A 17,824-nucleotide genomic window follows, 5' to 3' on the forward strand; every position below is an offset into this window, starting at 1 on the left:
CCTACATGGAAAACCCCAGACCTTAAATCAGCACAACACAAGTGTCAGCCACCCAGGTCAACCACTGGATTTCAATGGGTTTCCCCTCATGCTTAGATTTGGGCATATCTTGCTGAATGGAAGACGTTGTTCACAGCAAGAGAGGTTCAAAACCAGTTTATGGGGCACAGTTTCCTTTCAGAAGTTCATAGGATTCACTAAGAGTTTAAGCCATCAGATCAACCAGGATGGGAAGGACCTTTCAGATCCTCAAGTCCAGCCATTACCCCAGCACTGCCAAGGCCGCCCCTAACCCATGGCACTGAGGGCCTCGTCTACACAGATTGTGAACACTTCCAGTCACAGTGATCCCACCACTTCATGCATCCTACTTGTTTATGGATTATCTAGATAGACACATAATAAATCGTGATACATACATCCATACCCAGGGTGGGAATACACTGTGGCCAGGAGCTTTGCATACAGCACATACAAATATGGGCTAGCAATACTGTAAAAACGATAGGGTTTTGTTTTTAACCTATAGATAACCAAACGCTGGATTTTTGGCCACCAGAAATGTTTCCTTACCCAGATGTTTTCAGCCCTTTCTTAGCAGAGCCACTCGCAGAACTGCGCCCTGAGTTATTTCATGTTTAGAAACGGTGCCTTGTTAAAAGGGAGAAGGAGACGGAGGCAGAGCCTCGCACAAACTGCCATTATCATGCAAATAGCCCCGGAGGAAAAAGGACAGTGAAAATGATAGCACTGATCTAATTATCTGCAGGCCAATATAGCTAAGTCACTGAAAGAGGCCCACAGAAAAGGCTGCCACAGAAACACAAAAAACAGCCAGAAAACAATAAGGAACTTAGCAACAGTATAAAAACGCACTTCTCTCTGCGCACAAAGAGCAGTTTTATGAGCATTTTTCTTGCTTTCACTTTGCAGAAAAGGTTAGAGCACATTTTAAATTCTATGCCAGGATTTTGCCCCCCCTTTTCCCAGCCCCTCGCGATCCTTTGGCACGCCGTCATATCCCGGTGGGAACGCGGCTGCTCCCCCCCTGTGCATGTCCGAACCGCCACGCGTGTTGGGGCATGATGGGGGGCATGAGGTGGGTTTTGGCAGTGTCCTTCTCAAGGGGTTGGATGTCGGTCAAGGCATTCAGGCTTTGCCCTTTCTGTGTGTTAATGCTCATGTCTTCCTTTGGGTGCTCACAGGGGGATGCAGGGTTCGTCACTGCCCATCCTACCCTGGGGGATCCATGCAAGGGTCTCAGTGCTCTCCCCATGGGAAGAGAAGCCTGGCTCTTGAGCCTGAACCCTGGCACAGCCATCCCCACAGACATAATGCACCTCAGGAATGACTCCAACAAGCACCATTATCAGGAATACATAAGGAAGAAGCTCTTCCCTGTGAGGGTGCTGAGGCGCTGGCACAGGGTGCCCAAGGAAGCTGTGGCTGCCCCATCCCTGGCAGTGTTCAAGGCCAGGTAGGACACAGGGGCTTGGAGCACCCTGCTCTAGTGGAAGGTGTCCCTGCCCATGGCAGGGGGGTGGAACTGGATGGGCTTTAATGTCCCTTCCAACCCAAACCAGTCTGGGATCCTATGAAGAGTGTGGCAGGCAGCCACAGGCTCAGCCCCTCCGTTCAGCTCTCTGGAGCACTCATTGCATCTTGCTTCGACTTCATCCAGCATCCATGAAACTCACCTATTTCCTAGGAGAGCTTTGTTAGCATTTGTGCCATTGCAGAGAGAGTTGTCGTGTCTCTGAATATACAGTTAAGGTTGGAAAGCAGATTCTGGTAGCAAAATTGGCTGTGTCAGATAAGCGTTAGTCATGGTGATTATCTGCCAGGGAACACGAGCAGGGTACGGAGCGATAAGAGGAGCTGCTGGCACCACAGATCCTCTTCCATTTTTTACAATGTACACAGAATTCAATCTATTCAGGCTTTGCAAACAACATCTGATGGCTGTGTCAGATGGTCCAGCACCACATCAGCACCGCCACACTAGTACCCAAACTCACCTCCCCATTTGCTGTGCTGGAGAGAGGTGGAAGGGGCTGAGCCTCCTTCTTCACAACTCTTTGTGCATTCTTTAGGTCTTCCCTGGTTTTCTTTACTTGCTGCTTCCCAGCCACTCTGTTGGGAAAAATGACATCACCAGAGAAGTATCTGACATCGCAGCTGATCTGCATTCAGAAGGCTGAATAGCATTGCACAGCACAAAGACATCTGACAGGCAGGCCAGAGCAGATACGTCAGGGTCAAGCACTATGATTAACCAGGACCATGAAAACTAGTCTGAACTGTCAATATCTAAAGCACACCCTTATCATTTCAGTATGCAAGAGGTTTAATTCCTCTCTGCATTTGCCAGCTACAAAATACACACCAGTAACCTGCTGTGATGGACACATAGAGATGAGTCTCACAGCCTGATGCCCACGTGACGGACCATGACATGAAGGACTATGTAGAAAGGTCCAGCAATAACCCATTGCAATGGGTTGTTGAAGGGCAATGCTTTGGGTCGGAGCAATCCCAGGCACAGCTATAGATTGGGCAAAGAAGAGATTCAGAGCGGCCCTGCAGAGAAGGACTTGGGGGTGCTGGTCGATGAGAAAATGAACATGAGCCGGCTTCAGTGTGCGCTCGCAGCCCAGAAAGCCAACCGTATCCTGGGCTGCATCCAAAGGAGCGTGACCAGCAGGTCGAAGGAGGTGATCCTGCCCCTCTACTCTGCTCTTGTGAGACCTCACCTGGAGCATTGTGTGCAGTTCTGGTGTCCTCAACATAAAAAGGACATGGAACTGCTGGAACAAGTCCAGAGGAGGCCACGAGGATGATCAGGGGACTGGAGCACCTCCCGTATGAAGACAGGCTGAGGAAGTTGGGGCTGTTCAGCCTGGAGAAGAGAAGGCTGCGTGGGGATGTCATAGCAGCTTTTCAGTACCTGAAGGGGGCCTATAGGGATGCTGGGGAGGGACTGTAGTGACAGGACAAGGGGTAACGGGTTAAAACTTAAACAGGGGAAGTTTAGATTGGATCTAAGGAGGAAATTCTTTCCTGTTAGGGCGGTGAGGCACTGGAATTGGTTGCCCAGGGAGGCTGTGAGTGCTCCATCCCTGGCAGTGTTTAAGGCCAGGTTGGACAGAGCCTTGGGTGACATGGTTTAGTGTGAGGTGTCCCTGCCCATGGCAGGGGGGTTGGAACTGGATGATCTTGAGGTCCTTTCCAACCCTAACTATTCTATGATTCTATGATTCCTTTGGGCTGCTCTGGATTATGGGGAGAAGGAAACTGACACCAGAGGATGTGAGGATGCCCTGCGCCAGGCACCATCAGCATGACATTAAGGGCTGCCCCTTTAAGCACATAAGCTCTTCCAAGCAAAAATACCACCCTTTTTAACATGCCTGGAGCACACAGATCCCTTTCTGAGCACACAGAAGGTAGGACTCTGCTGCAAGACCAGGGACCTGGTTTCCAGCCACTTTGACTGATAGTCTGATTTCTCCCTTGCCCTAATCCACACCCTGGTTGATCCTGCTTATCTCAGTCCATAGTTACTGGTCAGGGGAGAGCTGCTGATGCCCCTATGACACTGGTCAAAGTTGGCCACAGGAGCTGCCTGGGTGTTATGTGTTTAGGCTTATACAGGACCAAAAGACACCATCTGGGTCATGGGCTGCTTCGGTATTTAACATGAAAGACCAAACTCCTGCCCCTCTCACTGCCATCCTCCCCATCTCCTCCTCCATCAGCGAAGATCGATGGGTGTCTTCGCGTCTCCAGGACGTTCCCTGATATTTCCTTCAGTGGTGACAGCATCCCTCTGCCTTGAGGATGAGCACTAAGGACAAGGACATTTATCCATCGGGGTTTTAGCTGGAGGTCAGATGGAATTCCTTGCCTAGAGGGATGTTTCTTGTTGGGCTAAACCTTGAGGCTCACACCTCTGAAGATGCCTGAGCCCCACCAGTTTCTAGTGTGACTCGGGGAATATTGCCTGAATTCCGAGATGCGCTGTGATGGTGAATATCCATCACAGGACCGTGAGACTTAGGATCACAGAATCATAGAATCAACCAGGTTGGAAAAGACCTTTAAGCTCATCCAGTCCAACCTTTACTTCCAAGACCACCACTAACCCATGGCACTGAGGGCCTCATGTACATGGGTTTTGAACACTTGAAGGAAAATATGTCACATTTGGTCAGGTACAACCCCTTCCAACTAAAGCAAATAAAAAAGAAGAAATAGGATTTTATATATATATATATATATATAAAAAATATACATATATATATATAAAGCCCCTGAATACTTGAGAAACTCCCCATTTTGTTCACATTTTCCAGTTTTCCTTTTCCCATCCACCACACACATTATTGCCCAAGAGCAGCGCCATATCCCTGCATCCATCACTGCTGCGGTCGCGCATACACATCATCCACGCGCCCTTTCCTCCTCCCTGATGTGGCTCCTCATAACATCACTGCAAACAACAGATTGCAGCTTGAGACCTCCCACTGCTGCCTCCCTCTGCCAGCAACTGCCTTCGGTCAGGGGCATCCTTGGCTGCATGCCTCGTACATGTGTGTGCATGTACACGTGTGTGCATGTGCAGATCCCATGCTAAGCAAGGGGCTGCTGCAGTTTGACTCTCAGATGTGCACAGCTCATTACTTGCTGCTGTCACTGTTCTCTTTTATTTCAATGCAAAAACTTGCCCAAAAGCAGTTGTGTAAAGATGCAATCGGCTTATTACTGAGAACTCGAATAACCTGGAAGGAGGACTGGTAATGTGGGATCTGTACATGTAACACTGAGCCTCCTTAAGGGGCCTGAAGCTGCCAGCACATTTTCAGGACCCAATAGTTTCCTGACCAGGGTTACCCAAGCAGAAGAGCATGGTGGTCACTGCACTAAAATCCTGTTCTTAGCTCTGGATTTGAGCCTGGATGACCACCACAGGAGCAGAAAGACCCTGTGATGGCAACAAGGTTCCAGCCCTGGAGCATCCCTGTGCATGCACCCACTTGGACCCCACCAATATCACCCTTACAGGCTCTCAGGGTTGTTTATCCAAGAGCTGCTTATTGACACGGCTCAACCCAAAACAACATCAGCCATCATTCCCCTTCTCCGCTCGTCTCCCTCCCACCCGGAGTAAGGAAAAGCATCGGATAATCCTCCCCCGTTCCGTGTGTGGTCTGGTTTTCCGTGTCGTCATGCAGACAGTACAGAGACAGGGGGTCAGGAGGGTCATCAGAATGCTAATAAGAAATCTGATTGATGAGCCAGTGCCTGGGGGATGAATGGGATACTTAATTAATGACTCCTGCTCTGTTTAAGGAAAAGTTCCCCTTAGCTCCCATCCCTCTTTTTTTCTTTAAAAGAAAAAAAAAAAAGGAAAAAAAAAAAACCCAAACCCTTCTATAATCCCAAGTTTTCCAAACAACATAAAGGGAACTTCAAAGACAGACATGGTCGGTTTTTATGCGTCGGGTTGGTTCAGTGATTCTTCCCTCTCTTTGTTTACAAGGGCAGCCAGGCTTGGTTCCAAGATGGAGAAATAAAAGGCCACATTGTTCAACCAGATTCTGGATTTTTACAAGGAATTTCCTCCTTCCCGCTAAGGCAATTAACTGCTTCAGTTCTGGGTCCCCAAGTACCAAACCCCACCGCCAGCCCCTGTGAAACTCGGCTCCTGCCAAAACACGGCTCTGCCTCGGAAACAAGACGTACTATGGAGACGCTATTGTCCCATTAAAAGCTGCCCAGCAAGCCAGGGCTTGGGTTTGGGGTTCTTTTTGCAGGAAAATAAAGACCCATTAGGGCAAAATACCTGGGAAGCACTTAGCTTAGGAACATCGGGGTGTGTATTATGCAGGGCAATTTCAAACGGGGCTGCAGCCCAGCAATTAGCAATGGGAAAACAGCAACAGTTGCAAATGATCTCTTCCGGATTGATTTGGAAGGTTGTTTCATGCTGAATGAATAGCAGCAGGAAAGAAGATGAAAAGGGAAAGGAAGGGGGGAAAAAAGGAAACGCACGCAAATGGATTTCTTAACTCTGAGGTCTTTCTTAGGCAGCGGCTCAGCTGCAGCATTCAGGACAGAACAAGCTGCTCAGTATCAGCGCCGGGCAGATGGGAGGTAGCAATGAAGGGATGCAGGTGATGGACTGGGCCCCACAAGTTTCCCACCCAAGTTTAATCGGTCCCAGCACATAGCCCTGGCTGTGATGTGGGCCCGGCACAACAACAGGCAGGCCCATGGGCTCAGCCCATACCCTGGACCTTGAGCCCTTGGTGGACCCAAATGAGGAAGGAAGCAGCATCCCTTGAACACGGGCTTCACCACTCCATCACTTGCGTTTAAGGACATCATAAATACCAAGCTCATTTCAGTAACACCAGTAAGCAGGAGCTGATCATGCACTTGAAGTGTATATTTAAGGGTATGGTTGATCTGAAACCCATAGGAGGAAGAGATGGATCCTGACCAAGTGAGCAGCTGCCCCTGGCAGTGATGCTCAGCTCGCAGCACCTGCCTTTTGCTGGATGCTGGAGCTGCATTTTGATGTCGATGTCTTGTTTTTGACTTCTTGCAGCAATCCTGCTTGTATTTGACACACCCTGCACATCTGCACAGCTGCAGCTTCAAACACGGTTTAAAATGACTCCTCTTTAGAAACTCAAGAGGCCCTGAGGGCACAGTCTGCACCAGTCTGAAATCTGGGGTTAAGGAATCCCCCATTTAGGTATTTTATTACCTACAAAGCGCTGACCTATTTAAAGTGATGGGGAAGTTCAGAGCCCTCCCTTTTCTTGATCCAGCTGTGATGTCCTAGTCAATTTTGTCCAAGATATGAACCAGCCGAGCAGGAACATGAAGTGCCCAAATGTTCTCATGTGGGAGCAGCACTGCCCACCCAGCCATTATATTAGGGAATTTGAGTGAGTCCTGGTTTACTTTCAGCCCTTTTTGCTGAAGGGGTTGGTAAATAAACAGGCTTGAAACAAGTTGGGCAACAGGAGGATGAGGAAGAGGAGGGCAGAGGTGTGGGAATGGAGCAGGTCTCTGACCCTCCCAAGGCCTTTGCTTTGGGCACATGGGCTAAAGGGAAGGGAGGGGAAGAAACCAGTGAGAAAAGCCCTGCCAAGTGATGCTGGGCAGCCAGGGGAACAAACAACAACCCCACACTTACTGCCTGGAGCTGATTTGCATTTGTATTGGGCGCTTGGGGAATACGGATAAAACACTCTTTATTTTTGAGGGGAATTGAGGGAATATCAGCAGCAACATCCGCGCATAAGCACAAAGGGGAAAAGAGAAGCATTTTGGCGATCCCGTGCTTAGGCAGCAGCAGTGATCATGTCAGAATAACGCACCTCCCACCCCTTTTTCCTGGGTCTCACCAAGAAAAGCAACAGGCACAAGATTACAGCCACTTCTGGCTGTGGTGCGTGGGGGAGAAGCCAAAGAGGGGGTTAGATGAGAGGTGGATGTCACGAGCAATTTATTGCTAGACTGTGAACAAGAGGAGCAGTCTTGAGGCTCAAACTAACGCCAGAGCCCTCCATGCCTCCTGTCATAGAATCATAGAACATTTTGGGTTGGAAGGGACCTCAAAGCTCACCCAGTTCCAACCCCTTGCCTCGGGCAGCGACACCTTCCACTAGGGCAGGTTGCTCCAAGCCCCGTCCAGCCTGGCCTTGAGCACTGCCAGGGATGGGGCAGCCATCCAGTTACAGGATGCCTATCCCTGCATGCCCAAATACATGAAATTCCTTCCTGCTGGACTTCTAGGGCTTTCCAGTCTGGTGTCTTTGGAAGCTGAGAGGCACCTCTACTGAGCAGATGGACACCCGTCAGCTGCTGGACCTCTGCTTCATTCTGGTTTAGATAAACAGCCATCTGAATTCTACCCACACTGTGGAAAATCAGTGAATTGGACAAAGATGGAGAAGGGAAGCCATGCCTTGTGCTTTGTTATGTGATAGGATCATGGACCAGACAGCTCTGCAGATAGACCCATGGTCACTCCGCTCATTGCAGGCACTCCCAGTGGAGGATGAACTGGTCCACCAATGCACCAGACCAGGGTATTGCCTTGCACCGGGCAGCTCCACATGGCCAGCTTCTTTTTGCTGCATAACTATGTGGAATTCTACTCACTTTGCACTTCTCAGGGCCAAAGAGAACTGCTGAGTTCATCTCGTACCACATGCCCATGCTACTGCTCCTGTAAGAAGCTCAGCCCGCGGCCAGAGTGATGCTCCAGGAGGGTTTCAATCAGAGCAGCCACTTCCTGGTCACTGGTGGTGACCTCTCGTTTACATGTGCTGGATCAAATGAAGACATGGATCTACCACGCTTGAGGCAACAGCCCAGCTCTATTATGGGAACAGCTCTGAGGCAAAATCTCTTCTGCCATAGAATCATAGAGTAGTTAGGGTTCGAAAGGACCTCAAGATCATCCAGTTCCAACCCCCCTGCCATGGGCAGGGACACCTCACACTAAACCATCCCACCCAAGGATTCATCCAACCTGGCCTTGAACACTGCCAGGGATGGAGCACTCACAACCTCCCTGGGAAACCCATTCCAGTGTCTCACCACCCTCACAGGAAAGAATTTCCTCCTTATATCCAATCTAAACTTCCCCTGTTTCAGTTTTAACCCGTTACCCCTTGTCCTGTCACTACAGTCCCTGATGAAGAGTCCCTCCCCAGCATCCCTATAGGCCCCCTTCAGGTACTGGAAGGCTGCTATGAGGTCTCCACGCAGCCTTCTCTTCTCCAGGCTGAACAGCCTCAACTTCCTCAGCCTGTCTTCATACAGGAGGTGCTCCAGTCCCCTGATCATCCTCGTGGCCTCCTCTGGACTTGTTCCAACAGTTCCATGTCCTTTTTATGTTGAGGACACCAGAACTGCACACAATGCTCCAGGTGAGGTCTCACAAGAGCATACACAAACACCTGCTATTTATCGCTGAGATTACAGCCAGGAAGCCTTCTCTGGTCCTTTACATGCCCTTGAGAACCATTTCCCCCATGTTTAAATAAACCACGTGCTCCTCTGCATGAGGAGGGCTCAAACCCAGGGGTGTTTTGCTTGCCCATTTGTCAGCAGTGCATACCAGACCAAAGCAAGGTCGTAAATCACCCTCCACTGTCATTTCCCAGCTGAGAAACAGTTTACTTCAGCCTTGATTCACCTCAGGCTTTGCCCATGTAATTCCTCATTGCCCCTCTGCAGTTCCAAGTGGCTCTAGGCCACGTAGAGCTTCAGCTAGGTGAGGAAGGATCACAGAACCCAAAGCAGGGATATAAAATGGTTTAAAACTTAAGCTGCGGCAACACTACCCCACCACTACTGACACTGAAATGCCATTAATAAATAAATCTAACTTTTAACATTTGCTCACTAAATTCGCCTAAAACACCATCACTACTGGCACCCGTGGGCCATGCACATTGCAGATGTTGCCCTCTACGTCCATGCTCAGGTTTAATACAGATGCAGGAAGTCTCCGTTTACAAGAAGCAGCACTCGCTGCCATTTCTGTGTGTTCTGGAGGACAGGGGTGGGAGAAGGCCGGGGTGCAGCAGCAGAGGTCGAGCCCCCGGCTCAGCGCACTGGTCAGAGCCGGGGCTGCGGCAGTACCTTCCCTTTGAGCTGACCCAGCCCCAGCGCTGGGCCTGCCTATTCCCACGCCACGTCAAAGGGAAGGCTTACATTGTTCCCTGGATATTAATCTAAATTATTCTGGAGCGCTTGGAAACCACCTTCCCCCCCCCCGCCCCGTCTCCATGGGGACTATCGCAGGGGCTGGGAGATAGAAATGAGCAGCGCTGACACACCGATCCGCCTCCCCTTCTGCTCCAAAGTGCCCTGAGCGACTCCACTGCCAAAGAGGAGACGTTCATATTTCACCGAATCATAGCACCAGATAGAGCGGTGGATGGTTTTTTACCCATTAGAGACCCGTACAATAACCCATTAATGCCATTTTCCATGTGCTCCTTAGGTTCACACGCTGGTGGTGTGATTCTTTTCTCTTCGCACCAACATCCTGCTGCTTGTTGATGGTATTAATAATAGAGCCAGCAGGAGGCTGTGCCCTCCGGGGTCCGGCCTGTCTGAATCATCACTGAATGACATGAGGGTTGTTCTGTAAATTACTTTGTGACCCAGGAATTCAGCAGGTTACTGCTATAACTCAGCCTCTCGCACTTGATTGCACTCACCTCCCGCTGCCCCGACATTTATTAGGCTACTTGGAGTAGCAAGCGCTGATTTCATCTGCTGGGAGGAAAGGTGGGAGCCTCCACCATGACCTGGGAGGGCTTGGCCTTTGTTAATGGCCTCGTTTGTGGGGATTGAGAATGAGGGATTGGTCTTTGCAAGGAAATAACATCCTTCACTTTCTCTCCTGTCCCACGGTGAAATGCAAGGGGCAGCCAAAGAGCCCAGTTTGCAAGGTTGGAAACATCAGTGGGCTGCAAGGGGGGAGAAGAAGGTAATTCATAGAATGGTTCATGTTGGAAAGGGCCTTAAAGCCCATCCAGTTCCAACCCCCTGCCATGGGCAGGGACACCTTCCACTAGAGCAGGTTGCTCCAAGCCCCTGTGTCCAACCTGGCCTTGAACACTGCCAGGGATGGGGCAGCCACAGCTTCTCTGGGCACCCTGTGCCAGCGCCTCAGCACCCTCACAGGGAAGAGCTTCTGCCTAAGAGCTCATCTCAGTCTCCCCTCGGGCAGGTTAAAGCCATTCCCCTTGGCCTGTCCCTACAGGCCCTTGCCCAAAGCCCCTCTCCAGGTTTCCTGTAGCCCCTTTAGGCACTGGAGCTGCTCTAAGGTCTTCCCTTCAGGAGCCTTCTCTTGTCCAGGCTGAACCAGCCCAGCTCTCTCAGCCTTATTCAGGAGTTCCTGTTGATCAACTGGTGCAGGTTGAGTGCCAGTTCACTGGGATGGTTGGGGAGGAGCACTTGACCTAAGGAAGAGGATGGGGAAGCTGGGCTTGTTCAGCCTGGAAAAAGAACAGCTCTGGGGGCACGTAAGTGCAGCCCGCATTGCCTACAGGGCTCACCAAGAAGACAGGGCAGGGTTCTTCCTGATGGCGCGTGGCGGGAGGATAAAAGCATACGTAAACTGAAACAAGTGGTTCAGACTAGATGCAAAACTCTTCCACCATGAGGACAGCTGAGCCCAGGGATGATGTGCAGATGAAGCCCAGAGAGGCTGTGCAAGCTCCATCCTTGGAGGTTTTGGGGACCCAAGTGAGCACACATCACTGAGCATCCTGCTCTGGCCCCATAGCTGCGAGCAGGAGGTTGGACCAGAGACCTCCTGAGGTCCCTTCAAGCTGACCCATGTTATGATTACTGACTATCCAGCAGCCTGGAGGTGCCGTGGCCTCATCTGTACAAATCCCTTCCCCTCCTTCAGCGGATTCAATTTGGTACTATCTGGCTTTTAGCTTGCGCACTGAGTCCTTTCTTTGCACAACAGCTCCATGGGTATCCACACCAGTGTGTACGGCTGTAGCTCAGCGCTTGTCTCCTCTGATGCTGAGGTACCTTTTCCCTGTGTTAGTCTACTGCGGGGTGACAGCAGACAGTGTGTTTCACTCCAGCTGGGAAAGGCAGCAGCAAAATATCCTTTTCCTCCTTATGTGCTGTTTTGAGGATGTTTGGATAACAAACTACAAAATGCGACCTGTTTGCTCCTGCTGTAAGGCCAAATCCAGGCTAAGGAGTCCCAGAGCCACTACTTGCTTTGTTAACTACTTCACCAAGGTGGGTAAAGCACTTAACCTATCTTGCTAACCATTGCGGACAATGGTGTTTCTAAGACCTGTGTATCCAGATGGACACAGGGAAATGAAAGATTCACAAGCACAGACCTATGAACAGAACAGTGGAGGAGCTGGACAACACCAGCTGCGGTCCAGCTATAGCTGCATCCCACAGCATCACCCCTCAGTGCAGTCCCCATCTGAGCACGGCTGTGTTCACCCCTGCACTTCACCCTGTAATAACTTGTCAGCAGCTCCAAACTTTTCCAAAGGATTGACCTGGAAACCTCTGGAATAATCCCCCAAAGCCGTGGGGTCCACATGGGAGGGGCTGCTCACCCAGCACAGGCTCCTGTCACCCCAGTAAGTGCGAGCTCAGAAAGGAGAAAGCGTTGCTGTATTTCACATGGCAGGGACCATGGTTCTGCAGGAGGGCAAAAGGAGAAGCCTCTATTCAGGGGGCAGTCAAAAGGAGCAGAGGGTGCTCGGCCGCCTGCCGGAATTGGCCCTGTATTGGTTACACCCCCAGCTATTTGAGGAAAAACTTGGCCTCTCACAGCTCTCTGCCTCTCTCCTGTGCCTTTGTATTCCCTGGAAGGTGAAGCATAAGGGTATAAAGAGCTGCAAACAAGTTCCTACCTCTGGAGACCAGGCATTTACTCTAAGAAAGAAAACCCAATTGCTTCCCAGAGCATTGTCCACCCACATTAGAGAAAGGATTAAGCAGATACATTCAGCTATTCTAACAGATTTTCTTTAAACCTTGAATGCGCCTCTCACACTTGGTAAGATAATCACATTAGTTTTGTCATTAAAAGATCCCCTTTATAAAAAGTACCTAAACCGCTTAAACCACCCAGAGAGGTCGCATACATTAGAAAACAACAAGACAAACGGAAGGGATTTGCTATTCCCAGTGTTTCGCTGCCCCTACTTTCCAACGTGGGGATTGAACCAAAAGGGTTTGCAAAGCACCAGCGGAGGGGAAAGCCCCTGAGAGCAGCAACACCCCCCTGCGAGACTGCGCTGCCCACAGAGGGAACACATGGATACGGCACTGGGGACAAGCAGGGAGATTTAGAGTAGATAGAAAGAAGATGCTCTTCCCTGTGAGGGTGCTGAGGCGCTGGCACAGGGTGCCCAGAGAAGCTGTGGCTGCCCCATCCCTGGCAGTGCTCAAGGCCAGGTTGGACACAGGGGCTTGGAGCACCCTGCTCTAGTGGAAGATGCCCCTGCCCGTGGCAGGGGTTGGAACTGGATGGGCCCCTTCCAACCCAAACCATCCCGTGATAAGCCTGCTCCTCACCCCACAGCTAAACCTCTGAAGTGAGAGCTGCCAAGCGAGTGCAGGCTCGCCCTGTACGGCACCGTGTGTAACCTGCGGATTTCCTCAACTCTTTTTCCTCCCGTTCCCTCGGAATCAAGCACAAACCAATGGTATTTGCAGAACTCCAAATCTGCCAAGGGATAAAAATCCACGTCCTTGCAAGACGAAATCCAGTGCCAGTAACTCACATTTCAGTATCTGAATGCATCTTTATTGATACAAACTGCAGTTGCACCAGGAAGATTCAATGCTTTGAGGAATCATTCTTTTTCCTTCTGCATTTTCCCCAGGGAGTAGGATATGTCATCATTTTCATTCCAAGCATTTGTGACGCATGGCAAGGACATACTAGGTGATCTTCAGGTCCTTTCCAACCCTACCTATTCTGTGATACCTAAACCTGAGTTTAGTATGGCCCATTACCACACACCTGGAAGGGGAAATCAGCCATTTCCCACAGCATGAAACAAGCAGGAGAGCTAGGATTTAGGTGAGGTAGCCAAACACCACTGAAAGTTCCACAGTAGCACAGAGATGTGTACACAGGGTTTAATTCTGAATGCTTAATAAGACCTAAAGCTTCAACTAGCTGACTTGAGGGGAAAGGAGGAAAGAAAAGGGAAGAGCAGTTAAACATAGCAGAAAGCCAGTCACCTAATTTCTAAGCTGGTCCCAGCAGTAAGAACCTGATCCAAAACACACTTGAATCGGTCTCACAGGCATAAACTGAATGGAGCAGTAGGATTTTTAACAATAAACAAACAGAAAACCCCAAATGAAACCCCACTGAGCAACTTGGGGCTTTAACTGTTATTTCTCACAAATTGCATGGCTTGAGGTTTTATTAAAGGCATTTTTTTTTCTCCTTATGGAAGGAGTGAAAAAAGAGGAAAGTTTAAGTGACTTACTCTGATTGAAACAAGAGTTTTCCAACGGACAGAGAAGCTGTTGCTGCCTCAGGCAGTTAAGTTAGGCAGCAGGGGAGAGGGGAGGAGACAAGCTGATCTATAACGTACAGCAGCTGTTAGCTTGGACCATTTGCAGCCCAGGGCATGATTATCCCCACATCTTTCCCCATACAACATGGAAATATTTACCCCAGAACTTGCAGTAACACCCCAAGCAATCAGTGGGAGCAGCGGAACCAGGCTCTTGCTTCCTCAGTTAAGCCATTTGTGATCCCCAAATTTACATGTACTGATGCAGGTTCCATTCCTTGCCCTGCAATGAACCAGGACACCACACAGCAGTTACCACCTCGGATGATACAATGGTACTTCTAAAAAGTTGACAGTAACCCACTTGATTAAGAAAATGGTATTTTTTATTGGTTTAAAGAAAAAATTCAAGCCACCATGTTGTTATAAAGTACAAATGTGAGAGACTGGGGCACATTTACAGCCGAGAACCAAGAATTGGAACCATGGGAAAAGGGATTACCAACAGCTTTCAGTCAGCAGGCAACTTCTGCATAACTCTTCCTTATCTCCCTGTAGCTCCTTTCTGCTCTTTTTCTCCACAGTAATTACCTTGCTCAAGAGCATGAGAGATGCTGATTGCAGAACACAAGACAAGGGAATGCCAGGAACTTGGTTGGAAAGAAGATGCACAGGAGGGTTTTAAAAGGTAAAATTTCAGTGTTGGGTTTGCTTCATTCCCAGAGGATAGGAAAAGGCTGGAACCAGAAAAGGCCACATGGCGTCTTAAGAAAACACTCACCTATCAGGCTTATCAAAGCTGAGAGAGCTTTTCCATGGAACTGGAATTTTAAGAGTATGGGGACAAGAAGCCTTGCCTGAGTCCTTCAGAAATAGAGTTGCCCTTTAAGCTGCAAAGACTCCTTTCTGTAGAAGGGCTTCAGTGTGAATGAAGCCAAAGCTGGAAGACAAGGGGACTGCCCCAGCCATTTATTAATGTCAAGTATGCTGTCCCATGAATCAGGGCAGTTTGGAAGCCATACAGAAGGACCAGTGCACCTGGCTGAGTGAGCTCAGCATCAGGCTCCGCGCTGCTCCAAGGGGAAAGCTGCGCTCTGAGCTTTCAATAGTTTGTCCTGCAAACAATTTTTGTTTAGAAAGGCTTTTATTGAGGAGCCATCAGCAAACAGATCATGCAGAATGTGAACAATGCACAAAGTGAGGGGGAGGGAAGAACCCACACAAGGCACAGCCCCTATTATTTGTCACTTCATAAGATGTAGCCAGCACAAGTGTCACGTTTGCTCAAGAGAATAGCTTCGAAAGCTTCCTGGCTTGAAAGAATTAAGTGCTTGTGGGACACACACATACACACACAAGGTATACCCAGAGTTTTCTTTGGCAACCATCATCACAGTGGCAGATATTTTGGAATCGGGACAAACAAGCAAAGGCAGAAACAAAACGCTGCTGCAGATTGTGCATGCTCAGCCAGTTATCAGCAGAGTGAGTCTGGGCCCAGCCCTGACCATTCGGTACAGCACAGAACGGAAAAGCCACCTGAGGCAGCTTTGATTAATAAGCTGCCAGAAAACTAAGGAAAAAGGAAATATTTACTTCTTTCCCAGTGTCAGTTCCCAAGGGGAAGGACTGTTTGGTTTCTTTACCAACAGCACGGCTAGTTTCCCAATGCCTTCCCTACCAAGCATCACATTAAGATGTGATTTCTGCTCCCCATTATCACCCTGCTCCTGATGGTTTACAGCAGCTGAAGATGTCTGAAATCCAGTGCCACTGAAGGCACCAGGACTTTCATCATCAACAGCATTGCCATTTAAATCAGCTGTATATACCAGCAACCAGGACAACCACCTAGCACAGCGAGGAAGGCATCAACCCTAGAACAAGAGCTCTTTACTTCATGGTGAAGTACAGCATTTGAGAAGAGCAGAAGAGGAAAGCAAGCCAGAGCAGGCAGCTCAACCCACACACTTTGACTGAAGTTTGTTATCTGAGAATGCTCTCTATCCATCTGCTGCCTGCTTCTCATGGGCACAAGCAATGGTCAGCACTGCAACACAGGCAAGGAAGTAGGAGTGAAATGTTCAAATGACCGTGTGACAGGGCCTGGCCCTGCTCCCAGCAAAGCCAGCAGAGGTGCAGTGGCCACAGTTGCTGCAGCACCACTTCAGTGGCTGTGCCTGGCCTCTTTAATCCACTGCTTCATGTAGCAGATTTCCAAGGCTCGAGCTTGCTGCACTGATTTGGGGTCCAAAGGGTTGCGGCTGCGCAGGTCCAGGTGATGGGCTCCATCGGGGATCACAATTGCTACGAGGGAATCGCTGATGTTCTGGGTCACCCCACCTGCAGACCATGGGTCCAGGCCACCGTTGCTGTAAAGAAAGAACATCTCATTAGGGTACATCTGCACAGCAGTCAACTCACAGGTTTTCATAGAATCACAGAACAGCTTGGGTTGGAAGGGACCTTAAAAAACTCATCCAGTTCCAAACTCCTGCCATGGGCAGGGACACGTTCCACTAGACCGGGTTGCTCCAAGCCCTGTCCAACCTGGCCTTGAACACTGCCAGGGATGGGGCAGCCACAGCTTCTCTGGGCACCCTGTGCCAGCGCCTCAGCACCCTCACAGGGAAGATAACGCTCACAGTAAAGAATGTTTTGCATATGTGCTAACAGAAACAGACCTCAGCCTTGTCTCTGTGTCTTGTGCCCACCCCTCTGCTGAGAGGATCCTTCCCGACAGAGGTGTGAGCTATTGCAGTTTAAGCAGGGCTATGTGCCTGTCATTATCTGCTTGCTCAGATAGTGCCACAGTCTCTGGCGGACACCTACCTTTGTCATAAAAGTTTCAGGTCCCCTGTATCAACACGTGCAAATTCCCAAACCAAATCACTTTCCTTCCCTTCTTCAGTCTGCCATAAACTAACAACCAACCCTTTAGAGCTGGATTTTCAGGAAGTTCCAACTTCTGCTGTCTCAGCTGGGTGCCAACCTAGTTTTGCAGGGAAACCCTTGGACCTTTTGTTAGTCATAGAATCACAGAATAGTTAGGGTTGGAAAGGACCTTAAGACCATTCAGTTCCAACCCCCCTGCCACGGGCAGGGGCACCTCCCACTAAACCATGTCACCCAAGGCTCTGTCCAACTTGGCCTCGAACACCACTAGTCCCCTTATTTCTAACCACCACCATATTAAAGTAAAGCTTTTATCCCTCAAGAAGCCATATAAACTGACTCTCTGGGTGACAGGACAAGTTAATGAAATTTACTCCACCCTCCTCCCTCACGCCAAATCACTGAAGGGATTTCTTGCACTGTAAACCTGGCTCCAAAACATGCCTGGTTCACAGAGCAAGCCAATGGCTGAACTAGGGTGAGAGGCTTGCATCTCATTTGTAGCTTTGGACTTACTGTATTTTATTTTCCTTTACCACAATGTTCTTCCCACAAGTGGTCCATCTTTCCGCACAAAGGAATCAACATCCATGTACTTACAGAACTATGCAGCTCTAGATTTGCTCCTTAATTACACTGGACCTGCTCACTAGAGGAAACATTAGAAATGGGCTGTAGTATGGCACTGTAAACTTCTAGGAGGATCCTAAAACCTCCTTGGGCCTTAAGAGATAAGCAGGAAGAAAATTACCACAATGGCAGCACCAGAAACCAACAGAAAGAAATAATGAGTAAAAAAAAGAGTTTTGTAGAAATAACAAGAGCAAAAGGCTGATGAGGGCTGAACTCATACTTTG

The 17,824-nt window shown here is 49.4% G+C and overlaps 1 protein-coding gene across 1 annotated transcript in view; it reads right to left on the minus strand.

Moving 5' to 3' along the window:
* Positions 1 to 14,440: 14,440 nt before the first annotated feature.
* Positions 14,441 to 17,824, minus strand: part of PRCP (prolylcarboxypeptidase) — a 30,767-nt gene continuing 27,383 nt past the window's right edge. Inside the window, exon 9 of the mRNA XM_065678806.1 lies at positions 14,441 to 16,444. Coding sequence (XP_065534878.1) covers positions 16,240 to 16,444 — 205 coding nt within the window. The 3' untranslated portion in view covers positions 14,441 to 16,239. The remainder of the gene's footprint in view (positions 16,445 to 17,824) is intronic.

The sequence above is a fragment of the Lathamus discolor genome, chromosome 4, assembly GCF_037157495.1.
Source record: "Lathamus discolor isolate bLatDis1 chromosome 4, bLatDis1.hap1, whole genome shotgun sequence".
NCBI lineage: Eukaryota > Metazoa > Chordata > Aves > Psittaciformes > Psittacidae > Lathamus > Lathamus discolor.